The 26,729-nt window shown below is 42.9% G+C and overlaps 1 protein-coding gene across 1 annotated transcript in view; it reads left to right on the plus strand.

Annotated features, from left to right (window-relative positions):
- Positions 1-26,729, plus strand: part of NUP210 (nucleoporin 210) — a 155,498-nt gene that overhangs the window by 98,277 nt on the left and 30,492 nt on the right. The window contains exons 26-30 of the mRNA XM_060239833.1: positions 2,407-2,487; positions 6,986-7,117; positions 8,720-8,878; positions 12,074-12,159; positions 20,748-20,922. Of these exons, the coding sequence (XP_060095816.1) occupies positions 2,407-2,487; positions 6,986-7,117; positions 8,720-8,878; positions 12,074-12,159; positions 20,748-20,922 (633 nt within the window). The remainder of the gene's footprint in view (positions 1-2,406; positions 2,488-6,985; positions 7,118-8,719; positions 8,879-12,073; positions 12,160-20,747; positions 20,923-26,729) is intronic.

Consider the following 26,729-nt stretch of genomic DNA (forward strand, 5'->3'; position numbering starts at 1 on the left):
GTACCATCTCTTCCAGTGCTGTTGAAATATACAGCAGTAATCTCCAAAAATCTCTTTCTGCCCCACACCTCTAACTCTCACTCACTCACACAGAAATCTCATAGAAAGGCCAGCTGGCTACAACTGGGAGTGCCAATTTTTCATTGACAGAGCTCCTATATCTGCAACAACAGTATGATGGACAGAAAAGTTCCATCCAGTAAAAATGGAAGGAAAGAAAGAAAGGGAAAGAATGAAATGGAAGGAAAGGAAAAGAAAAGAAAAACATGGAAAGAAAGAATATAAGAGAAGGCATGTTGGATCAGACCAGTGGACCATCCAGTCCAAAATTCTCTCATACAATGCCCAAAAAGCACCAGAATGTCCACCAGTGGGGCCAGGGCACTAGAAGCCGTCCCCAATGTTATTTCCCTCCACCCCCAGCACCAGGAATACAAACAGAGCATCCCTTGCAGAGGGAAAAAGAAAGAAGGGGAGACAAAGGGGGGAAAAACCTTACTCACCATCAGATTACCTCAGCTAGCAACAATTCTGCCCAGGGGTTGTTTGGTAAAAAAAATAGCTACTGGAATGCCCACTTCCCACCCCTCTTGGCTGAAAAAAACACACCCCTTCTTTGCTGCCCAGGCCTCCCAGAGAAATCTCCCCAAAAGAACATACTTCAAGGCACACAAAAGCTCATACCTTGAAGAACACTTCATGGATCTAAAGTGCCAGTGGACGTCAGCTTTTCTTTCAAACACTGGGAGAGGGGGAGAAGGAAGGAGAGGCAGCCCAGCTTCTCTCTGCACAACACAGAGATGGGGGAAGGAAGGAAGCCAAACAGAGCTCAGGCTTTGCAGCCTGTGTCAGTCTTCAAGGCTAGCTTTTCTCTGCACAACACAGAGATGGTGGAAGGAACGAAGCAGAGCAGAGGTCATGCTTTGCTGGGGGGCGGGGCTAGCTTTGGCTTTTCTTATGACCCGGTAGTGAGGCTTCCGTGGCCCGGAACCAGGTCCTGACTCTGCAAATGGGAAACAGTGTCATAGAACAAAACTTAAAGAAGAGGAACAAAGGAAGAACTTAATGATAGTGATATTATTTATCACTACCATAAAGTGCCTTTATCTTCTGTCTTGTGACCTCTTTTCTCCTTTATTTATCCAAAGGAGCACACTTTTTTCTGATCTCTTTTCATTGGTGCCATTCACTTACACTAGAATCTTGAGCAGAGGCTGTCAAGATTTAGCACCCTTGCTGTACAATATATCCTATTGAACAAGCATGAAAAACCCTCTCTCTTTGTGCACTTGTCATTTATTTTATAAGTCAATGATGAAATGTTATCATTTAGTTTGGTTTGTGTTATTAACTATACACATATTGTGATGTGCACATTTAACTTTTTAAAAAAATACTAGCTACTGTTGTCATTTTATAAAATGATATTTATAAGGATTTACAATCCTTATTTCATTCTGTTCTGGAACAACCTTGTACAATATGTTGTATTTATTCTTGTCTCAGATGAGGAACAGAACTTGAGTGATAAGCATTTTGATCAAGGTCATCCAGTGAGTCTATAGCTATGTTGAAATTTGATCCAAGTTCAGCACTTGATTTATAAATTCTACATCAGTTCAAGTTTAAGAATCCATCTGCATTCTCTTCGTCGCCATCTGTCTTTTTTCTGTCTCATAAATACTTTTTTAATGGAAAACACTAATTAAAATGCTCACACAAACCTAAATTCTTGAAGCTGACATCCTGCCTTCCTAATACTATGGAAATAAAATGCTATTCTGCTGTTATATGGTTTTCCTTGGATAGATTCAGATATGCCATTTATGGACACTTCACCTAACTTTGATCTGTCATTGAAGTTTTTTAGTGTCACATCTGTCTCTCTCATACCTGTTATTTCATCCACTGGGTTGACATATATCTTTTAAACTTCAATTTGTCTGCAAACCTGTTTTAATTCAATGAATAAGAAGAACTTAACATAATAACATGATGCACAATAAGCCTATCTGATTTCTACATTCTCTGTTATTAAAAATCTGGATTTTACATTATACAGATTTAAGTTCCTTCCTTAACTCGTACAATTAGTTGTACTTAAATGCTGAAACTTTTATGTGTTCTTGGAATTAGTAGTACAGTTGACTTGACATGAAGTTTTAGTGTAACATTTTGCTTTCTTCTCATTTTCACGGATTGCATGTTTAATTTGTAATCCACTTAGAAGCCTAGATCTCAAGCAGACCAGACATTTGATTAAGTGAGTAAATAGCATTACATGTATCCTTAAGTTAGCTAATATTTTTTGACATTTCTACATTTATCTCTGTATGTAAAGCAAATGACTCATTTAGATGCTACTAAAATTAAAACGCAAGCTCTTGGTTTGTGTCTTTCTCTTAGGCCAAAGTTGATGTTGAGGTAATTCAACTTCAGGCTGTTAGAATCCATGCACCTGTTACACGAATGAAAACTGGCACTCAGGTTAGTTGAATTACAGTTCCTCTCCTTTGGTTACCACATACTGATCAAATAAATATTCAAATATTCAGCCCCATTATACCCTATGGCCATTGAAATCAATGGCAACATAGGGTATAATGGAAACCGCCTGGAGGGGAGATTCAGGGGACCCTCCCCCAAGGAACCCCTAAGTCCAAAAAAGATTGGACCAGGGGGTCCCAGGGGCACCCAAAGAGAGTGCCCCTATTCCACCATTATACCCTATGGGCCGTTGAAGTCAATGGCAAAACATAGGGTATAATGAAAGGCAACTGGCAGACAGGGGTTTGAGGGAGAACCCCCCAAAACTACTGGGCAGCTGCAGAGGATTGTCCCCCAAGGAATCCCCAAGGCCCAAAAAGGCTGGACCTATCTGTGGACACCCCAAAAGGCTTTACAAAGGCACACACACACACACAACGCAACCAGGAAAACCAGTAAAACACCACCAGCAGTTCAACAGGTCAGGTCACCACCAGGCCTGGCCAAACTTGCCTCAGTCTCCAAAGAGGAGCAGCCAAGCAAAAGCCAACCACGCAGAAACCAAAAGCAGTCCAAACCAGACACATACACCCCAACACAACCAGGAAAAACAGGAAAAGACCACTAGCAGTTCAACAGGTCAGTAAACCACCACAGCCTGGCCAAGGGAAAACAGAGGAAAAAATTAGACCCCAAACAACCAGGTCAACCAAAGCCTGGGAGAAATTTAGCAGGCAATTAAAAAAAATTAAACCCAGAAAAGATTATAAAAATAACACAGATTAAATTAAACACTTTAAGCCAGGCCAGAGCCAGCCCACCCCCCCCCCCCACCCCCACTGCAGCAACCCAGCCCTCAACAGAAAACCAACCACCCAAAGCAGGAGAAAAACTCATTTTTCAAAAAGTTAAAAAATAAAAACCTGCTTCTAATCTGAACAGAACCCCCCCCCCCCAAAAAAAAAAACCCACAAAAGCTCTCTCTTCATGGGGCTGCCCTTGACTCTCCTCCGGAAACTCCTGCTGGTGCAGAACACTGTTGCACGGATGTTGACATCGTTGCCTGTACAGGCACGGATCCATCCTGTGCTGCGTGAACTGCATTGGCTACCTATTAAGTACTGGATCCGGTTTGAGGTGTTGGTACTTACCTTTAAAGCCCTATACAGCCAGGGGCCAGTATACCTTTGAGACTGCCTCTCTCTGTATGAGCCCCATAGGTTTTTGCGATCAGCAACCCAGCAGCTTTTGGTAATACCCAGCCCCAGAGACGTCCATCTGGCCTCGACGAGGGCCAGGGCCTTTTCAACCCTAGCCCCTGTCTGGTGGAATGAGCTCCCCCTGGAGATCTGGGCCCTGCCTGTAAAACAGAGCTCTTTCGCCAAGCTTTCAGCTGAGGCAGTGGACTTCACATGTTACCGGCCTCCCCCCTTCATTCCATCCCAGTGCTATAAGACCTGCTGGACCTGGACAATAGGCCATGTCTGTGAGGCAGAACCTGCCATTTTAGTTTCTATTGTCATGCTGTAGTTTTAGATTTTATATATTTTAAATTGGTCTTTTATTGTTTTTATTATTTTTATGATGTAACCCGCCCTGAGCCTGTTCTACGGGAAGGGCGGGCTAAAAATTGAATAAATTAAATTAAATAAATAAATAAGGAATCATCTCACCAGATGAAGTCCTCTAGTCCAGTAGTACAGCCAGGAATACCAGCAGCCAAGGCCAAGCCACAGAGAGCAGAGCAGAGCACGGCCAAAGGGCACAGGAGCTCACTCAGTCTCTCTATGGCAAGTTGGCAACACACAGCAGCAGCAATGGAGATTAGGTTCTTCCTTCCCCCTTCCTTGCTGGGGCACAGAACAGCAATCTGCAAAATGCATGGCTGTGATTGGATCAGAGGCGTCCTCCCCCTCCCCCCAGCCAGAGGCAGGAAAACCCAGGGAAAGGAAATTGCCTGAGTGCTTTTCCTTTCCCCCATTGAAAATAACAGAGAACAAAGGTTTACCGAATATTTACGAATTCCATTCAGTGATATCTGGAAATCAGATATGTGGAATTCCAGATAGACTGTAAAAACCTATCCGGAATTCCCTATTTCCAGATATCATCGAAATGGCAGGTATCCAGTAAATATCCGGTAAACCCTTTACTAAATACACAGCCCTAGTTCCTAGCTACGGTTGATACAGTGAGGGAACTGGAAACCCCTTGTCTGTCTTCAGGTCCATTTTTGGACCATTTCCGCTCACTCTTGAGGATGTTGGCAGGATCCTGACAGCTGTGAAGCCAACCACTTGCCTCCTTGACCCATGTCCATCCTGGCTGGTTAAAGCCTGAAGGGATGGTATTTGGGGCCCCCAGAAGAAATGATCAACTTGTCCCTTTTGTGGGGGGGGCCTTCCCGGTGGAGTTGAAGGAGGTAGTGGTTTATCCACTCTTAAAGGAACCAACCCTGGACCCCACGCCTGGCCAACTACTGTCCTGTATCAAATCTTCCATTTCTGGGCAAGGTAGTTGAGAGAGAGCCGTAGCTAAACAGTTTCAGGATTTTCTGGAGGACACATCATAAGAACATAAGAGAAGCCATGTTGGATCAGGCCAACGGCCCATCCAGTCCAACACTCTGTGTCACACAGTGGCAAAAAAATTTATATACACACATACACTGTGGCTAATAGCCACTGATGGACCTGTGCTCCATATTTTTATCTAAACCCCTCTTGAAGGTGGCTATACTTGTGGCCGCCACCACCTCCTGTGGCAGTGAATTCCACATGTTAATCACCCTTTGGGTGAAGAAGTACTTCCTTTTATCCGTTTTAACCTGTCTGCTCAGCAATTTCATCGAATGCCCACGAGTTCTTGTATTGTGAGAAAGGGAGAAAAGTACTTCTTTCTCTACTTTCTCCATCCCATGCATTATCTTGTAAGCCTCTATCATGTCACCCCGCAGTCGACGTTTCTCCAAGCTAAAGAGTCCATCCATCCTTGATCCATTCCAGTCTGATTTCCATCTTGGCCACAGGATGGAAACAGCATTGGTCATCCTAACTGATGATCTCTGGAGACATCTAGATTGGGGCAGGTCAGCACTGCTGTTGCTTTTAGGTCTTACAGCAGTGTTCAACATGGTCAGTTATGATCTTATGACCCACCAGCTCACCAACATAGGAGTTCGGGGGATTGTCTTACAGTGGTTTTCCTCCTTCCTCCATGGTAGAGAACAGACAGTGGTGCTTGGTGAACAGATCTCCCTGTTACACCCACTTGAATGTGGAGTGCCACAGGGGTGATTCTTTCACCAATGTTGTTTAACATTTACAAGTGCCCCCTTGCAAAGTTGGTCCCAGGGGGTTGGGTTGGGTTGTCACCAATATGCAGATGACATCCAGCTCTGTCTGTTATTGGAGAGCTGCCCAGACTCCGCCCCAAAGAATGTGGCCAGGGCATGTGGCTGGGTGGCTGCAGCAGAGCCAGCTGAAGCTTCTTCCAGCAAAGACCTGAGCCAGGGTGGGGTGGAGTAAGGTATCAGGCTCCCAACCTTGGATGGTTCATTACTTGTGCCAGCCCAGAAGGTGAAGAACCTGGGAGTGATCCTAGATGCCTCACTTTCCGTGGAGGCCCCAGTCAGCAGATCAGGCAACTGATACTCTGCCTTTCCCCCCAGTACTTGGCTACGGTGACCTATGCAATAGTCACTTCCAGGCTGGATTACTATAATGTGCTCTATGTGGGCTTGCCCTTGGGGCTGATCTGGAATCTCCAGCTAGTGCAAAATGTGGCACGCACCTAAAGATAGCATTGCCTGTGCAGGCTTGCATTTGGTCGGCACTACACCAGTTGTACTGGCTACCAATTGAGTACTGAATCAATTTCAAGATGTTGATACTGACCTTTAAACCCCTGCATGGCCTGGGGCCAGTGTATCTTAGGGACCACCTCTCTCCCCATATGTGCTGTGAAGTGCTTTGTGCTCAGCAAATCAATAACTGCTAACTGTCCCCAGCCCAAGGGCTTCCACTTAGCCTAGACTAGAGCTAGGGCCTTTTTTGCTCTAACCCCAGCCTGGTGGAATATGTTCCCACTTGAGATCAAGGCCCTGCCAGACCTTCTGCCATTCGACAGAGCCTGCAAAACGGAGCTGTTTCACCAGACCTTTGGATAAGGCATAGGCATCCAAATTAAGTTGGCCTCCCTTGCTGAAGCTTTCCATCTTTAGGCAGCTGAGACTGAGTTGATCTTATAGGCCCAGTGGCCCTGGCTTTGAGATTGCATACTTTAACCAAATGTGCTACCTGTTTTTAATTTATGTTGGTTTTTTTACTGTTTTAAGTATTAAATTATTTAATTGCCATTCTACTGTTGTATACACTTGTTGTGATCCACCCTGTGCCCGCTTGAGGGGAGGGCGGAAGAAAAATTAAAATAAATAAAGAAAAATTGTTTTCCAAAGGAAGGAAGAAAAAAGCCAGCTCTCTTCTTTTTCTCCTTTCAGATGCCAGTATATGTGATGGGTATAACTAGTAATCAAACTCCATTTTCATTTGGAAATGCAGTGCCTGGATTAACATTTCATTGGTCTGTCACTAAAAGGGATATTCTGGATGTAAAAGCGAGACACAGTGAGGTGAATTCATAATTTACATATTGTGATCAATTTTACAAAATTTTTCAAGAAGCATTTTGGAGAAGTGCAATTGGGACAAAGTTTCTTTTTGTCCTTTATTAAGGGCTGTATTTACTTTGATCTAATGTTCCAGATGTAATGTTGCTTGTTTTCTTTGCTTATCACCCCATCATGCTTGTTCCTTCCCACTCTACCTTGTACTACTGATGGCCATATTTGCCCAGAATAAAGTTGGTTCAAACTCTTTCATTTCCCTTTATCAATTAGTTTAATGGTCCATATTCTACCTTTTCTTGTAGGCAAAGCAATTCATAGCATAATAAAAGTACAGTCCAATAAAAAAATTCAATTCAGGATTAAGCAGCAGTTACATTTAGAAATTTACAGTTCTCTTCTCAGATGAAAAAGAAAGATCATACAACCTTTCAAGAACTGATCAGCAAAGTTGTCTGCTTAACCTCTGTGGAGAATTGATTCTAAAAAGTGGGTGTAACCATTTGTTATAGTTGAGGTTTTGGCTTGGTAGTAGAAGAAAACCACCAAGAGACTGTTGAGGTAATCTTGAGATACACCTGGACTCATATGTAAAAAAATGATCCTTCAGATATGTGGTGTGCAGCAGACCACAAAAAGACTTTATTTCAAGCAGATTGTTAGGCATTGAAGCTGCTGTAACATGGATTGGCTATAATCCTGCTCCTCATTCCATATGAAATGGGCATCTGCTTTCTGCACCACTTGAAGCACCCCACATAGAGCATTATACAGTGGTCAGGTCTGGAGGTTACTAGTCATTTTATTTATTTATTTTATTCTATATCCCGCCCTCCCCGCCAAAGCAGGCTCAGGGTGGCTCACGGTATAAAACCACAACAAACAACTACAATCCATACATATTATAAAATTACACATTCAATAATTAAAACAGTCAGAATAATTTGGTGCTAGTCTCTTTGATGTTATATAATTTCCCTATGATACAAGGCTCAGCGTCATGGAACAGTTGGAGTCTCCATGCAAGATGAAGATGGAAAAATATTTATGTTTGAATACCAGAGTAGAGGTCAAACAACAATAAATTTACTGTACGCTCAAAGACCAGCATAGATAAAATACTGCAAAAAACACAAGGTTATAGTTGCTAATTAAAAGTAACACAGAAGTAAAAATAATTAAATAGACAATAATATAAATAGACAGTAATATACTTGTATTTACATAAACCCTGATAACGAAAGCAGCTGATGGAGCAGAGGTCTTCATGTGCCAGCATGGGTTAATGACATGAATCTTCACAGGAATCTTAGGACTCTCTGGCGACACACAGACCTCACTAGCTCAAATAATGGCAGGATTTTGCTACACTTTCCAGAGACTCCTTGAAATCCATTTTAAAGGCATAAAATATTTCTGAATTACAGTGGAGGAGGGGAATTGAAAACAATCCTAGTTGGCTCTCTAGGAATTTACAGTGTTTTGTGGTGATAATAAATTCTGTTGGTGAGCCTGAAGTCTGAAACAAAAAAGACTGGGAATGGGATGTCAGCTCCAACATATGCAGTAGAAGTCCTTTATTTTCTTGGGTAATATTTTCTCTTTCAGACTTATCTTCAGCTTTCGGTTCAATATAACTTTGCCATGGATATTTACAGTATGGGCAAGGGAAGAACAGGCTTAAAAGTTAGTGTGAAGGCCCTAGATCCTTCAGCAGAACAATTTTGCCACATGGCAAGAGAATTGTCTGATGAAATCCAGATACAGGTATTAATTGACTTATCTATGCTAGCCAGTTCTGTCTAAATGCTTCAGACTTCCATCAATTTTGTTTAAAGTGTTCTGAATAATTTTGTAGTTTCTTCTCTTACACCTACGTACGAGTCTTGGATTTAGCATTTATTTTGAAGCTGTCATCTAGTCCCAGTGATACTCAAAAAGCTACAGTATTCAATTTCTTTTGCACCTTCATTTTAATATATTAATTACAGTGCAAATGCCATTGGTTTCACTGGATTTGACTTTGAAAGAAGTGTGCTTAGTATGAAACTAATTACACTGAAAATGAAAAATGTATATAAATTGAATAATCAGAGTTGGTTGTAAGTGTAAATATGCTCTAGATAATGTATCAGGTTTACTTAGAAGAAGAAGATATTGGATTTATATCCTACTCTCCACTCTGAATTTCATAGTCTCAGAGTGGCTCACAATCTCCTTTACCTTCCTTCCCCACAACAGACACCTTGTGAGGTAGGTGGGACTGAGAGCTCTCTCACACAGGCTGCCCTTTCAAGGCCAGCTCTGTAAGAGCTATAGCTGACCCACGACCATTCCAACAGCTTCAAGTGGAGGAGTGGGAAATCAACCTAGTTCTCCCAGATAAGCTTTACAACTACACCAAACTGGCTCTCTGAAAATGAAAATTTTATATAAATTGAATAATCTGGGTTGATTATAAGTGTAAATATGGTCTAGATATCAGGGTTACTTCTGAATATTGTAAAACTGTTACTTTCAGCAGACTTATGCTTAGAGTTTTCTTCATGTGTGCATATATTAAACTTTCAGATATATGCAAGTATGTTTGCCCTTAAGTAAAAAATAGGTCCCTTTAAAATATTTGCATGGAAATGCCATAAGCATAAGCATTCTGAGGGTTGTTGTTTCACTATAACGAACGCAAATTCTCATCAAGTTATTCTTTCAGTTGCATAAAAATAAAAACAGGATTGTAGCAGAGATTATCAAGGCAGCTAGGTTCTGATTTCATTTATCTCTGACTATCAGTTGCATCTGCTTTTATCAGGTACTTTAATGCTAACCAATAAATCAGGAAGCAAAGAAAAAGTAGGAGTCAAAAGTATATATAGGATGAAGGATCATAATAGTAAGCCTAGATTGCACCTTACATCCTCTGAACCATAAAACTCTATGAGTCATGATTCCTTGAGATTTTACATATATATCATTATACACTCTTATTTAAAATCACAGATGACTTATCACAGGTGACTTGCATGAAATCATTGAGATTCCATAATGGCCTCTTAAAAATGGCATTGTTAGGCCATGCTGATATTAACACATATCTAGATGTCTTTTTACAATAAGTTATAGAGCTAGGGGATGAAAGTTTCACCAGCTTTAATTCTAGCAATATCATATGCTGTTTATATTCCATGTTAGCAACAATGGAAGTTTTTAAATTATAAATACTATAATGAGCAGCAAAGACCAGTTGTCTTCACAGACACTACGTGAGTGATAGTATTCCCAAACACTGCAAAGTGGAAGTGATCAGTAACATAAATTACTATTCAGTATGACTTGTTTCTCTTTTCAAATTCCTTTTAGCATGATGTGGTGCACACTTAAGCAGTTGCAGTAATTTAAGAATAAGTTGTGCCTACTTTGAGACACAAGTCTGGAAAATGCTTTTATTATTTGGGGCTTTCAGTTCTAGTACAATGGAGATGGGTTACTTTGTATATCATGTGATTCTTAGAATGCAATCAGTACTATACTATATACTTCGTTAAATCTGCTTAAAAAAAAACAAGTTCACAAATTATGCTAGAAGAAATGTTTTTGACTTTGAACTGCATGCTGGAAATGCCCAGTAGGTATCAACTTGTAGATTGTGGTCCATTAATATGCAGAGGATTTACTTTTAGTAAAAAAAAAAAAACATGCTTGCTGTGATTCTATTTCTTGTTGCTTTTGCTCCAAAATTTAAATATAAATTTTCTTCATTATATCCACATTCTGTATCATAGCTAATATGCTACGAGAGCCAATTTGGTGTAGAGGTTAAGTGAATGGACTCTTATCTGGGAGAACCGGATTTGATTCCCCTCTCCTTCACATGCACCTTTTGATGTGACCTTGAGTCATTCACAAGTTCTTGCAAAGCTGTTCCTCAAGAGCAGTTTCTGTCAGAGCTCTCTCAGCTCCACCTACCTCACAGGGTGTCTGTTGTGGGGAGGGAAAGGGAAAGGAGATTGTAAGCCATTCTGAGACTTTTGGTTTTTGAAGGGTGGAGTATAAATCCAATCTCTTCTTCTCTTCTATACTGGCTCAGATTTCAGTAATCCTAGTTTTAGTACATTGCTCATTCACTGTCTCACATATTAATTGTATCAGCCTGCAGTGTGCTTGTTAGATGTATCTTTGTTTGGACTGTTGTCAGTTTACACTGTGTAATCCTCTTTGAATTTCAGTGAATAAGGTGACTACAGTTAATTAAATATTGGCTAAAAAGCACAAATCTACTCAGAGCTCAAAGTGTACTTTCTACAGAACAGCCATGTAGTCATAATAGCGAAGCTGTGCTTTTAAAAGCAAATATACAAAGGGTCAGTGTCGTTATAAGAATACATAGGAGGAAATAATTCTGCTGAGATTCCAAGTATTTATGATATTTACAAATGAACATTGTTCAGGTCAGAAAGTTGATCAGTAAATTTTCAATTGCACATCCCTAGTGTTTTCCTTTAAACTCTTGTGATATTCTAGTTAGTTTTGTTTTGGATGGATGTTGAACATGTTCATAGCAAGTGGGAGGGCCAGTCAGCAGCAGGGGATTGCCAACTGCTCTGACAGAAGAAAGAATGCTGAGACCAGTGGTGATTGGCTACCATTGGAGGAAGGGTGGAACCAAGCTCACTTGCTTAAAACGTTAAAAGCCAGTCAGGCTTAGGATAGGATAAGGAGGACCACAAGAGATGCTTGGAGCAGCAAGGGCCACTACAGAAACAGCAGGCTGGCAAGAATGAGAGCGGAGTCAGCGGAAACAACACTTACCTATGAGGAGTTGGGAGACTGGAAGAGTTGAAGGCCAGCTAGGATCTAAGAAGAGTCTCCCATGTGATTTATTAAGAAAACTCTGGTCTGAGGCCTGGGGAACTGCTACAGTGTTGCTATCTCTTCATAAGAGATAAAATTATTTGTTCTCTCCAGGTATTTGAGAAACTGGTGATTCTTAATATAGAAGCAGAACAGATCTTAATGTCACCAAACTCTTTTTTCAAAGTTCAAACAAACAGGTGAGTATCTTCTTTTTAAACTATCATTTCTCAATTAGAGCTTGTAAAAGATTTCTACTGCTCCGGCCATCAAGGGGAATAGACATCTATCAGCCACACCCTTCTTCCTAGACCATCCATTTCTTCAGCTTTCCACCATTTTAATTGTGTCTTCCTATTTTAATTATATTATCCTGTTTTTCAATATAAACTGCTTTCACAACAAATTAATTATAGAAGTATTTTAAGTTATTAATTAAACATAGAATGCAGTAGAGTCTATCGCAAAATTGAAGATACACAGAGATGTTCTTCCCTTTATTGAGATACAATAATTAATGACATGTAGTTGGTTTTTATTAGTATCCACCCATTTTGTTTCTGCTCTTCCTGCATGGAACTCAGGGCAGAACATAAAGATCTCTTCCTACCCATTGTATTCTCACAACAGCCCCTGTAAAATAGATTAGAAAGAGTGGGATTTTCTGGCCCAGGGTCACCCCATAAACTATATGGGTGAGTGGGGATCTGAACCCAGGTCTCTCTGATCCTCATCTAATATTCTAATCACTATGCCACACTGGCTTTCTGTGGTGGCAGCTACTCTATCAATGGAGATCTGTCAGAGACCTCTTTGTCATTCATCTGTTAGCAGGTAAAAACCAAGTTTTCTTACTAGCAAGAATTCACAAATATGTGTTTGCAACATAAACATATATAAAATTTCCTTTTTAATATTTTGTGCTGCTTTTATCAGTTTGATATTAATATTTTAATCTTTAAAATATATTTCACTGTAACGTTTCTGTTTTACTTAAATTTAAAATCATTTGGGTTATGGATCTTCTATTAAAGATCTATTGTGGTTTCCTCACAAGTAATAATGGATCTGATCACGTGTCTTTTACACATGATTTATCAGGTATTTTAACAATTCATTAAGAGTGCACTGAGTGATCCTCATACTGGCTTATGAAACAGTAAGCAGCAGTTTGTTCATTAAGGACTACTTACTGTTCAAGAACACAGGTTTTAAGGTAATGTCATTTTTAAAATACTAAAAGCAGATATGGCTTTGGAGCATTAGCAAGAAAGAAAAGCTAATACAAACTGCATATAGAAAACTATGGTATAAAGACTTCAAATTACATTCCAACAGAGATTCACAGCAGGGATGGGAGGTGAAACAGTCTTTGTTAAATAGTTCTAGAGTCCCTTTTTACCCCATGTACCCCAGGAAATCATTACTGCTGAGTATATACATGCATTTCGGATTTAGATACATTAGCAAATCAAGGTCTAAAACCAGCCAAAATAAATATAAATTCCAGATGTAAAGAGGAAAGTGTCAGAGATTCTCTTAGGTACATGGACAGCCCAATCCTGACTTATGTGGAGGCTGCCCATTGCAATGTAGGCATAACTGGGGTGACACTGGTTGACTCCCTAAGGGCTAAGTCACGCCTGGGTGTGGGGACGGGAGCATAGCTCTCTGCAATCAAGACCATCCCCATGGCAACTCTGGCAGAGTGCGGATGCACGGCCGAGGTGGAAGCAGCAGGAAGGGAGGGGCATCCCAGGGCCGCCAAATTGGCCAGTGCTGCTACAGGCACCATAGCACATGACAGTTGGGGTGAGGAGAGGCAGCCCTGGAGAGCCTGATCACCTGTGCCTCTCCACCCCCTGACAGAGAACTGTGCCAATCACAGGCATATGGCCCAAGTCAAAGGAGAGAAGTCCCGCCGATGTGGGGAGAGGAAAGGAGTGAGGCTGGGCATGTGCGCATGCAAGAGAGAAGCCTGGCTGACTGCTGAGGTGGAGGGAGGGAAGGGGAAGCGCAGAGCTGCAGGATTGGCCAGTCCCGCGGCTGCACCCACCCACTGTCAGAGACTTGTGCCAATGGCAGGCAGGCAGATGTGCCCTCCCAGCTTGCCATAAACAAACAGGAAACACATAGTGCAGGAGTCTGCACTCAGAGAAGCCAAGCAAAATGTGTCCTGGCATGCCACCAAGTCCCACAGGGAAGCCCTTCCCGGCACAGACTCAGAGTCCCTCCTTGACACCTCCTGCTACTTGCAGGGAACCCCTTTCCCGGTGGCAGCAGAACACAGAGTGCGAGGCACTAGCCAGGCACCCATTGCATTCCCCCACCCCCGCACTCCCCTCTTCTCTCTGCCATGAGCACGACAGCCCCATGGGGCTGGGCAAGCTGTAGGCGTGGGCAGACTGTGGCGATGCATCTGGCCCCAGACCACTCTCCCACCTATGGTATGAGTGGGGAAAAGACCCTCGGGCTCCCCTGTCCAGCCTCGTGGTGAGATGGTTTATTGCCCCCCACTCACTACCCCCTCCCAGAGCAAGCAAGTTCACCCTCTTGGACATTCCCTGGGGAGCCCACAGACAGAGTGGCAGAAGGGGGGGAGGGGCAGATAGGAGCATGAAGCAGCAGCCAGCCAAGAGAGACGAAGTGGAGACATATCTAAGGTTTTATTGTGTAGGAATCAGGTTTCAACTTGTCCCTTTCAACAGGGACCTTCCCAGAGAAATTGAAGGAGGCAGTGGTTCGTCTGCATTTGAAAAAACCATCATTGGACCCTTGGGGTCTTGGCCAACTACCGCCCAGTTTCAAATTTACAATTTCTGAGTAAGGTAGTTGAGAAAGCGGTGGCTTAGCAGTTACAGGTTTTCCTGGATGAGACATCCGCCTTGGACCCATTCCAGTCTGGCTTTTGCCTGGGCCATGGGACAGAAACTGTCCTCGTCACTCTCACAGACAACCTAAGACACACCTGGATCAAGGTGGGTCAGTGCTGCTGATGCTTCTCGATCTGTCAGCAGCATTTGAGATGGTCAATTATGACCTTATGACCCACCACCTCGCTGTCACTGGAGTTCGGGGGATGGCCTTACAATGGTTTTCCTCCTTTCTCTGGGGACAGGGACAAAGGGTGGTGCTTGGTGAGCAGTCTTCCTTGCGGCACCCACTTGTCATGTTCTCAGGGCACAGGCAGGTGGGAGTCCAAAGCCAGTCCAAGTTCAAAGTCCAGGAAGTCAAGCAGAAGCCAAGTCACCAAAGCAAAATCACAAACTGGAATCAGAAGTCAGTGTCCAAAAGCCAAAAGGTCAGGGTGCCAAGGAATTCAAGCAGGTCAGGATCAGGAAGGAGCGTGGATGCAAGCCAGAGAATAGACCTGTGGGAATTATATGGGAGCCTCAATCAGCCTGCTCCCTGGGTGGCAGCGACTCTGCTAGAACTCAGGGCTGAGAGATCTGAAGCATCGACGTGCCTCATATCTTTACTCTGAAAGTTCTTTCCGGAAAGTGCTTCGAACTCTTGAGATGGGAGGGGGAGAGCTTGGAGGAGATTGATGTCAACAGCTGACACTGGTGCCTGGAATGTGGGGAGAGTGATTGATGGGCCAGCTGCTGGTTGTTTGGCTGAGGAACTGGCTGGCAACTCTTCTAGGTCTGTTAACCTTTCCATCTCCCACTTGTCAGGGCTCATGACACCACTTATATGTGGAGTACCACAGGGAGCCATTCTCTCGTCAGTATTATTTAACATCTATATACGTCCCCTTGCCCAGATTGCCCGAGGTTTGGGGCTGGGTTGCCACCAGTACGCTGATGACAACCAGCTCTATCTGTTGATGAGTGGCCAGCCAGTCGCCACCCCTGACCAGTTGTCCAAGGCATTGGGAGCCATGGCTGGGTGGTTACAACAGAGCCGGCTGAAGCTGAATCTAGCTAAATTGGAGGTCCTGTACCTGAGTTGGGGTGGGGTGGGTGTGGGCATCCAGCTCCTAGCTTTGGACGGTGCCACATTGGTGCCAGCCCAACAGGTGAAAAGCTTGGGAGTGACCTTGGATGCCTCCCTTTCCATGGAGGCCCCGATCACAATGGTTGCCAGGTCTGCCTTTTGTTATCTTCGGCAGATCAGGCAGCTAGCACCATATTGATTCCCCCCAGGACCTGACTACAGTGATCCATGCAATGGTCACTTCCAGACTAGACTACTGTAACTCGTTCTACACTGGCTTATCCTTGAGACTGATCCGGAAACTGCAACAGGTGCAGAATGTGGAGGCTTGCCTGCTGACTGCACCACCTTTATGGATGGGCATTTGGCCGGCGCTCCACAGTCTGCACTGGCTGCCCATTGAGTACCGAATCCACTTCAATGTTTTAGTTTTAACGTTTAAAGCCTTACGCGGCCTGGGATGAACATACCTGTGGGACTGTCTGCTTCCATATAGAGCTAGTTTGGTGTAGTGGTTAAGTGCGCGGACTCTTATCTAGGAGAACTGGGTTTGATTCTCCACTCCTCCACTCGCACCTGCTAGCATGGCCTTGGGTCAGCCATAGCTCTGGCAGAGGTTGTCCTTGAAAGGGCAGCTGCTGGGAGAAGCCTCTCCAGCCCCACCCACCACACAGGGTGTCTGTTGTGGGGGAGGAAGGTAAAGGAGATTGTGAGCCGCTCTGAGACTCTTCAGAGTGGAGGGTGGGATATAAATCCAATATCATCTTCTTCATATATGCCCAGGAGGATTGCTGCCTTGACGTGGCAAGAGGGCTTGCACGGTTCTGTGAGGCTGTGGGCTATGCCATGCAGGGCCACAGCTGAGAACCCAGACAAAATGTGATCCACTGGAGAAAGAAATGGCAAACCACTCCAGTATCCTTGCCAAGAAAACCCCATGGACAGTACCAAATGGCTAAAAGATATGGCGCTGGAAGATGAGCCCCTCAGGTCAGAAGGTGCCCAATATGCTACTGGGGAAGAGTGGAGGGCAAGTCCAAGTAACCACAGAAAGAGTGAAGCGGCTGGGCCAAAGCCGAAAGGACACTCAGCTGTGGATGTGTCTTATGGTGAAAGAACAGTCTGATGCGGCAAAGAACAATACTGCATTGGAATGTGGAATGTAAGATCTATGATAAGGTAAGCTGGATGTAGTCAAATAAGAGATGGCAAGACTGAACATCGACATCTTGGGAATCAGTGAACTAAAATGGACGGGAATGGGTGAATTTAACTCAGAGGATCACTACATCTATTATTGTGGGCAAGAGTCCCGTAGAAGAAATGGTGTGGCTTTTATAGTTAACAAGAGAGTGAGGAAGGCAATAATGGGATACAATCTCAAAAATGACAGAATGATCTCAGTTCGTATCCAAGGCAAACCATTCAATATCAAGTCTATGCCCCAACCACTGATGCAGAAGAGGCTGAAGTGGACCAGTTCTATGAAGATCTACAACACCTTCTAGAATTAACACCAAAAAAAGATGTCCTCCTCATCATAGGGGACTGGAATGCCAAAGTAGGAAGTCAAAAGGTAACCGGAACAACTGACAGATTTGGCCTTGGAGAACAAAATGAAGCTGGGCAAAGGCTAATAGAGTTTTGTCAAGAGAACAAGCTGGTCATAGCAAACACCCTCTTCCAACAATCTAAAAGGCGACTCTACACATGGACGTCACCTGATGGGCAACACAGAAATCAGATTGATTATATACTCTGCAGTCAAAGATGGAGAAGCTCCTTACAGTCAGCAAAAACAAGACCTGGAGCTAACTGTGGCTCAGATCATGAGCTACTCATTGCAAAATTCAGGCTAAAACTGGGGAAGCTATTAGGCCATTCAGATTTGACCTTGATCACATCCCTTATGAATATACAGTGGAGTGAAGAATAGACTATGCTAAATCCTTTGATTGTGTGGATCACAACAAACTGTGACAAGTCCTTAAAGAGATGGGAGTAGCAGACCACCTTACATGTCTCCTGAGAAACCTGTGTAAGGGTCAAGAAGCAACTGTCAGTATGGGATACGGAACAACTGATTGGTTTAGAATAGGAAAAGGAGTTCTACAAGGATGTATATTGTCACCCTGCTTATTCAATTTATATGCAGAGTACATCATGTGGAATGCTGGCCTGGATGAAGCACAAACCGGAATTAAGATTGCCGGGAAAAACATTAACAACCTGAGATATGCAGATGACACCATTCTAATGGCAGAAAGTGAGGAGGACCTAAGAACCTCTTGTTGAGGGTGAAAGAGGAGAGCACAAAAGTAGGCTTGAAACTCAACATCAAAAAAACTAAGATCATGGCATCTGGCCCCATCACACCATGGCAAATAGAAGGGGAAGTGGTGACAGACTTTACATTTCTGGGCTCCAAGATCACTGCAGATGGTGACTGTAGCCATGAAATTAAAAGATGTTTGCTCCTTGGGAGGACAGCTATGGCGAACCTATGGCGAAAGTAGAAACATCACCCTGCCAACAAAAGTCCATATAGTCAAAGCGATGGTATTCCCAGTAGTAATGTATGGCTGTGAGAGCTGGACCATAAGGAAGGCCGAGCGCAGAAGAATAGATGCTTTTGAGATGTGGTGCTGGAGAAGACTCTTGAGAGTCCCTTGGACTGCAAGAAGATCCAATCAGTCAGTCCTAATGGAAATCAACCTAGACTTTTCCCTGGAAGGTCAGATGCTGAAGCTCAAATACTTTGGCCACCAAATGAGAAGGGAGCACTCACTGGAGAAGATCCTGGTGCTGGGGAAGACAGAAGGCAAAAGAAGAAGGAGACGGCAAAAGATGAGAGGGCTGGACAGTGCTACTGATGTAACAAACACGAATTTGAGCAGACTTTGGAGGATGGTGGAAGACAGGAGGGCCTGGCATGACTTTGTCCACGGGGTCGCAAAGAGTTGGACTTGACTGTGCGACTGAACAACAACAAAGGGCCTGTAAAATGGAGCTGGTCTGCCAGGCTTTTAGTTGAAGCTGCGAGTGTCTATTCTTGATCTGGTTGGCCTCCCCTATTGGCACTGTCACCTGTGCTATAAAATGGAATATCTGCCATCTCTATGAGATATCATGATGTGACATGACCAGGCTGGGCAATATGTGATGATATGGGAGCAGTGATCGGGTGTCTGGGAGGGGGCTCGCCGAGCCTAGGGTGCAAAGGGATTGGTGAAGCAAATACATGGCTCCCTAAGGAGTTTGCAGGCTCATGCAGTGGCAGGGAGATGTGTTTTTGGGAACAACGGGTGCCTGTGGAACGTGCCAGCTTTTTGCAAGGCGTAACTTTGCGCCTCTCAGGGGGGCGTGTTAGAGCCCAAAGTTCTTAGGGAGGCAACTAAGCCTGGGCATGCCTCTGACTCCACCCCCTCATGCTGGCGCTGGCCTCTCTGCTGGACTTCTGCCAGCACTCACCCACATAAGTTGCCTCCACGCCTACATAAGTGGACTTAGAGTGGCGTAACTCTGACTTACGTGGGCATGGGCCTTAGTTTGTTTCCAAAGGACTTTCGCGGGGGCCCCCCCTTAGGATTGTGCTGTAAATTTCTGTCTTTATCATTTATTGAATCCCATTCCAAGGGACTTCCAGTGAATAATTATAGATTGAAGTGTATTATTCAACATATGTGGAAATGCCTAGTGCCATATTAGGTCTAGTGAGGTTTGATCTTGGAACCTGTGCCTTCATTCCTCTTGCATTGCGCACTACTCTTTGTGAGGGCAGTCCCCTATTGTGGAGCATATTCCTCTGGAGCTAGGTTTTTGGTTCACTGAAACTGTTCCATGAGCAACAGCATCAAGCAGCAGAGGAGTATACTCTGTTTAGAGGATGGCCACAAAAAGAAAGTAAGGATCCAACCTTTGGTTCAGATCTGGTTATTTAAAAATTAGGTTGGTATTTTGCTGCACAAAGACTGTTCTCTGCCCCTTACTTTGCCTGTGGACATGGGTAGCATTACAGCCCTATCAGCCAGATCTTTTGCTTCACTCATTTCTTTCACTCTGATACAATGAAGCTTGGCTTAGTGGTGCAGACCTCCTAAATAATGTATCTTTCTTTGGCTATATAAACTGTGATTTCTAGTACAATAGAAGTGCAAAAACAAAAGTTCTGTTCTGTTGTTTGATTCAGACCCAGTGATTTTCCTTTGGGCACAGCCCTAAAACTCATTCTCACCCAGTATAAGTAATGTTTGTATTTCTGGCTGAATGAAAAGGCAAGTACTATTATATGCAATATAAAATATATGTAAGTCATTCTACTTTCCTGTCCACTAGTTATTACTATGTTACTAATATAGCAATGGCATGGAGAAACAGTATTTTAAAAAGCAATCCTGTAAATAAGCAATTTTCCAGGAAGCTACTGTGTCCTGCTTAGTCATGTCCCTGTCTGCATCTTTAATACCAGCATTGACCCTGGCAGCCTAATCTTACTCAGAAGACTATAGAAGAAGCCTCCAAAGGCAAGCATCCTGTAGTTTTGTCCATTAGTATTCTGAATCAAGTTTACATCAGTGAATGATGGCACTGCAGGGCAGCAGAAGGCAAGTAGATTGTAATATATGCAGACGCACTGATAAGATGTTCAACAAACAGGCTTGAATGAAAATATGAACACTTGAATCTTAGATAAAATTGTTTCAGGGAATATGTTGTGGAGAGGCAGCAATGTGCCCTCAAATGGTAAAATATTCTGTATAAAAATAATGTCGTAAACATTTATGTTTCTGCATTAGAGCGCTTGTGGTAGTTTTATGTATGTTAATTGGTTTCTTTTTGCTTTATCAAGGGACAGGGTGGCATCTCTGAGTTACCGTGTACTGGATGGTCAAGACAGCTTTCCTGTGGTACAGATTGATGAGAGAGGCCTTCTTCATTCTGGATCCCTAATAGGATTAGCAACAATAGAAGTAATTTCACAAGAGCCATTTGGAATCAACCAGACTCTTATTGTTGCTGTCAAGGTAGTATTTTTCATGCTCTTTTCCGCAAGATTAGAATGCCATCAAGGTTGAATGCCATTTGCTGTGTTTTAAAACTGTAATTTAACGTTATTCCAGCTGAGGAATGTAATTGAAACTTCCACTGTTGAAAGCATAAAGTAAGCAGAGTTCCCATTGATTCTTTTTAACAGAATAGCAAAGCATTGCAAAGCCAGTTTGGTGTAGTGTTTAAGAGCAGCAGACTCTAATCTGGAGAACTGGGTTCAGTTTCCCACTCCTCCACATGAAGCCAGTTGGATGACCTTTAGTCAGCCTCAGCCCAAAAAATAAACCTAGCTCACCACAGAAAGAGTTTTAGGCTGCCAGACAATCTTCATATCTCCTGGCTATACTACACCTACTGTCAAATGATAATGATTAAATTATTAACAAAGTGTTTTGGAATTTTAACAGTGTACTCATTTTTTCCAAACCTCATACTGATGACCAGTATGGATATACACATGATGTAATGCTTACTGGTATTTGAATATTTTTTACTACTCAGAAAACAGTACTGGAATTAAAATATGGTCCTTAAACATTACTTTGTGCATAATATAGGTTAACCTTCCAGACCAAATGCAGTGGCTTTTTTGGTCTGCTAAAGCCTTTGTGCTTGAAAACTGTAGATTTTTGGTAACTGTTGCCTCAGGCTCATGATCTTGTTACCTTGAGAAAATGCATCGCAAAATATGTAATTCTTAATCTGAAGCCATGGTTGCATCCTGAAATGTTATTAGAACTGCATGCTGACCAGCATAAAGTCCCTTCTTGAAAACAAATGCTAATAAGGGGGAAACCCTGGTTTGTCTTTTTATGAACATGCTTTCTTTTTTTCTCTGGATCAGCAAACCAAAGAAGAAAGTTCTAGCATAGTGCATGAAATGTTAAAATGGTGCATGGAATGTTACAACGTCATATAGAGACCTGCTTGTGTACACTGGCAATCCAGAAATATATAGATGCATTGTTTGGGAATAATTTTGCATGCTTGAGAGCCAGATGAGATAAGATTGAAGCTTCAGGAAAAGCAGTTATTTGGGAAGAGTTTTTTTGTGCCTGTGACCTGGTTAAGGGAAGCTTGCCTGATTTCTAAATACAGGCCTACCCAAGGTTTTTGTTTTCAGACCAGCCTTTGTGCAGTGATGCATCCTGGTGGAACTCTCTGCCAGATGACATCAAGGCTCTGTGGGATCTTATGCAGTTCCTTAGGGCCTATAAGGCAGAGATTTTCCGCCAGGCCTTTGTTTGAAGACAGTAATGATTTGTCATTGGCTGGCATCTCCTCCTCACTCCCACCCAGACATTTTGTGAGTTTTTCTCTCCCTCTCCTCCCCCTCCCCCTCATATGGTGCTCTGGTAGTCTAGAATGTAAACAAAAGCTCATAATACGCCATCTGGAATTCTTGAAAATTTTAATTGATTTATTGTGTTGGTTTTAACTTGCATATGCTTTTATGATATATGTTGTACATCACCCAGAGCCCAGCATGAGCTGGGCTGGGGCAATTAAGAAATCCAATAAATAATAATAATTCTCTGGCTCAACATTGGCATTGATTCTTGGGCTGTACATTGGCTTAGATTCTCTGATATTTGTGCCACAGGACTCCTTGTTAAATGAGTTTGGCTTGGAGGATTCTTTGGTTTGACATTGGATTCTATTTCTGGATTGGATTCTATGACTTGACATTTGTTGTGTTAGATTTACCAAATTGTTGCACACAAACCGTGAGCCAAGCATGCTCCGTCACCTAATCAACAAAGGAACATGAGTTCTGTTGAAGCAGGAATTGTTTATATAAGGCTTGTTGATAGGCCTGGAGAAACACTCTGCACCCTCTCTATACCTATATTTCTGTGTTTCTCAAAAAAATTAGGTCCGTTACAGCAGTTTATATTTATTTTGATAACATATCCAACATGGGACAGATTAATTATGATTGGTTTATCAAAACATGACCCAATAGCTTATTTCTGTTCTCATTGGCCAGTTTCCCCTCAGTACTTGAGCCCTTGCCAAAAGCTAAGCTGGTGCTGGTCCAAAAATGTGTATACCTTAGCATATATATAAAAATGCTAGCCAAGACCAGTTGTGGGTTGCTTGAAGTTCCATTACTAGAGCAACGCTGGATTATTCTGGGATGCCCTGGGCTCTTCCTGAAGTGCCTAGGTCAGCTTACTATTGCTTTGACTCATATGCAGCTGTATGGAATGTGGAAGTTTTCCTCAGCAACATTTCCCTTTGTTTATTACTTTCCCTGAGATAAAGACCTTTGTTTAGGATCACAGTCTCCTCTTGCTAATACTTTAAGAACATAAGAGAAGCCATGTTGGATCAGGCCGATAGCCCATCCAGTCCAACACTCTGTGTCACACAGTGGCCAATATATGTGTGTGTGTATGTACACACACATATACATACATACAGACAGACACACACATACATACACACACACACACACACACATATATATACACACTGTGGCTAATAGCCACTACTTTCTGGCTTAAAGTCTTCTCTATTAGAAAAATAAGGCTTCAATATAAAATGCTTTAGGCTTAATCAATATATCCCATATTCAAGTATGATTCTCAGGGAAAGGTGTAGTTTCTAAATAATCCCTGAAGTGTTAGTACAAATTTAATGTGCAAACAGGTTGATTTGTCCATCAAAATTGTCCTGTGCTTCTGCTGGGCTTCCCTGGTTCTGCATTGGTTCTTTGGAGTTGCTGGTTCTATCTGATTGGGGAGACTTTTGGTCAATGGTTGCTTTGCTTGCTGTTAAGTCTTTGAGTATTCTTTGTGCCAAAGAAAGCATGGAGTTTTCTCCCCATGGGAAACAATGGAAGATGACTGGGGGTCCCTTGTTCAGGGGTCCATAGAATTGGGCTTCTTGGTCCAGTTCATTTGAAATTTGGAGTAATTTAGTGGACAGACACCAGCAGCTCCACTGCAATTTTGGTGCCATTTGCTCAAAAACAAAAAAAACCCCAAGCAATCAGCTCTCCAGAAAGATTCCCCATAGGAAATAATGGAGCCAAATAATAGAATCCAGAAAAAAAAAGAATGTGAATACCAAACCAGTATTTGGAACCCACACAAGTGGGAATACCAGTATTTTAAAGCATCTTGAGATCTAGATCTGAAAAATACTGATTTTCTTTTTTTGTCCATTGTGTGCATCCCTATAACAAGCCCTTTTTCTTGCTTCTCCAAAATAATGGCTTGGGGGTCGTTGGAAACATTATAATAGCATAGCCCTAGAACAGTAATTTCCAAACAGTATGCAAAATACACTCCTATGCAATGCGAAAACTGCTAGACTTCCACAATAATTAAATTAAGTAAGTAATAAATCCAAAGTACACCCTTCTTTTCAGCCCCCTGCAGAGGAAGCAGAATTCTGCTGTATCTTTGCACGCAATCTGAATAACACCTATTGCAGGGAACACAGAATGAAACTTAAAAATTTGCATGAGTAATTTTTCTGTCTTGTTTATTTTATTTTATTTACATTATTTATAGTCTGCCTTTCTCACTTGGACTCACAGAGTAAGTCCATGCAATTGGCAGATGGGGTATTCAGTAAACAATATAATATAGAGGGGTATAGAACCAATCAGAAGTCTGAAAACAGAACTGAAGCAAAACATATGTATTAACATGACACATTAAAGGATACAAAATTCTATAGTAGGATCCTGCTTTCAGTAAGCTATACACAGTAGCATAGACTTCAGTCCCTAATAATTTTTCTAAATAACTGAATTATTTAGTGCAGTGCTGGTCTGTTGCCAGCCCAGAAAATCCCTCTTGAATAGTTCAGTTTTGAATGATTTGCAGAAAGCCAGGAGAGTGAGAGTCTTCCTGACCTCCTCATGTAGGCTGTTCCATAAGGTAGGGGGCACATTGGAGATGCCACAAGTATGGGCAGTTATTGATTTTGCCCATTTTCAGGTTGGCATCTGAAGAAGACCCTCCTCAGATGAGCCAAGCCATCATGATGGATCATAAAGGGAGAGGCGGGTCTCACAAATATGAAAGGCTAAGGCTGTTAAGGGCTTTGTGTAATAGCTGATAACTTAAATTGAGCCCAGTTACTGATGGGCAGCCAGTGATGTGCTTGTAGGAAGGGAGTAATATGCATGCTCCATCTAGCTCCCAGTAATAATCAAGCCACAGAATTCTACACCAATTGGAGTTTTCAGATTGATTTTGAAAGGAAACCAATGTACAGTGCATTGTAGTAGTCTGGTCTCAGTTTCACTGTGGCATATGTCCAGGTGGCCTGATTAGCTGTATCAAGATAAGGGGCTGTCTTTTGGGCTAGACTCAATTGGAAGAAAGCCTTTTTTGCAACTGCATTGACCTCCTTCACCAGTTATAAAGTTGGGTCCAGTATAACCTCATGGCTCACTTAAAAGTCAGCAAGGGTCAGCTGAACTCCATTAAAAAAATGCCCTATTTCTGTCTCTAAGCACCTTAACAAAATAAGTTTCACAAGAGCAACAAGGAGGCATGGCTTTTGTCTACAGTCAAAAGGAAGCTGTCAGCTAAAGCTAGCAGAGCCATTCCTGTCCCATAACCTGGTCTGAAGTTAGACTGAAAAGGGCCTAGAGCAGATGAGTTGTCCAAGAAGACCTGAAGTTGGTCTGCTACTCTTCTCCCAATCATTTTGTCCAGAAAGGGCAGGTGAGAGAGTTGGCTATAATTGGCCACATAGTTTCTTCTGTAGGGATTGCTTTTTAAGTACCAGATGGGTTACTTTTGCAGAAACAGAGGAAATTAACTCCTGAGAATTTCTTACTCTTGAATGCTAAATAAATCTGGATCGAGGCGGCTCAGCAGTGTTGCTGGTATTAGACCTGTCAGCTGCTTTTGATACGGTTGACCATCAGCTACTGACTAGCTGCCTTGCTGACGCAGGGATTCAGGGGTCCACCCTGAAATGGCTGGCCTCCTTCCTCCAAGGTCGGGGACAAAGGGTGGTGATAGGGGAGGAATCGTCCCAGAGACACCGACTTATATGTGGTGTGCCGCAAGGGGCGGTTCTATCCCTGATGTTATTTAACATCTATATGCGCCCCCTTGCCCAGATTGTCAGGAGATACGGGCTTGGGTGCCATCAATATGTGGATGACACCCAGCTCTATCTGTTGATGGGTGGCCGGTCTAGCTCCACCTCAGATAACTTAGACCTGGCATACAAGCTGTGACATCCTGGCTCAGGCTGAGTCGATTGAAGCTGAATCCAAGGAATATGGACGTTCTGTATCTGAGTTGCAGTGGTCCAGGAAAGGAGATTCTCTTGCTGGCCTTTGACGGTGCACCATTGATACCAGCCCCCAAGGTAAGGAGCTTGGGAGTGCTTCTGGAGCCCTCTCTTACTATGGAGGCCCAGGTGGCAGCCACTGCCAAATCTGCCTTTTTTCATCTGCGGCAAGTATGACAGTTGACCCCTTTTCCTGAAACAGTGTGACTTAGCAATGATGATCCATGCTACGGTCACCTCGAGGATAGACTACTGTAATGCCCTCTATATGGGGCTACCTTTGACTCTGACTTGGAAACTGCAGCTAGTGCAGAACGCTGCAGCGTGGTTGTTAATGGGGCTCCCTCGATGGGAGCACATTCAAACGGTGCTGAAAGAGCTGCACTGGCTGCCTATTGTGTACCGAATCCGCTTCAAAGTATTGGTATTGACCTTTAAAGCCCTATATGGCCAAGGACCTGTCTATCTAAGGAACTGCCTTTCCTCACATATACCCCAGAGAGCACTGAGT

Source organism: Heteronotia binoei, chromosome 5 (assembly GCF_032191835.1).
Source record: "Heteronotia binoei isolate CCM8104 ecotype False Entrance Well chromosome 5, APGP_CSIRO_Hbin_v1, whole genome shotgun sequence".
NCBI classification, from domain to species: Eukaryota; Metazoa; Chordata; class Lepidosauria; order Squamata; family Gekkonidae; genus Heteronotia; species Heteronotia binoei.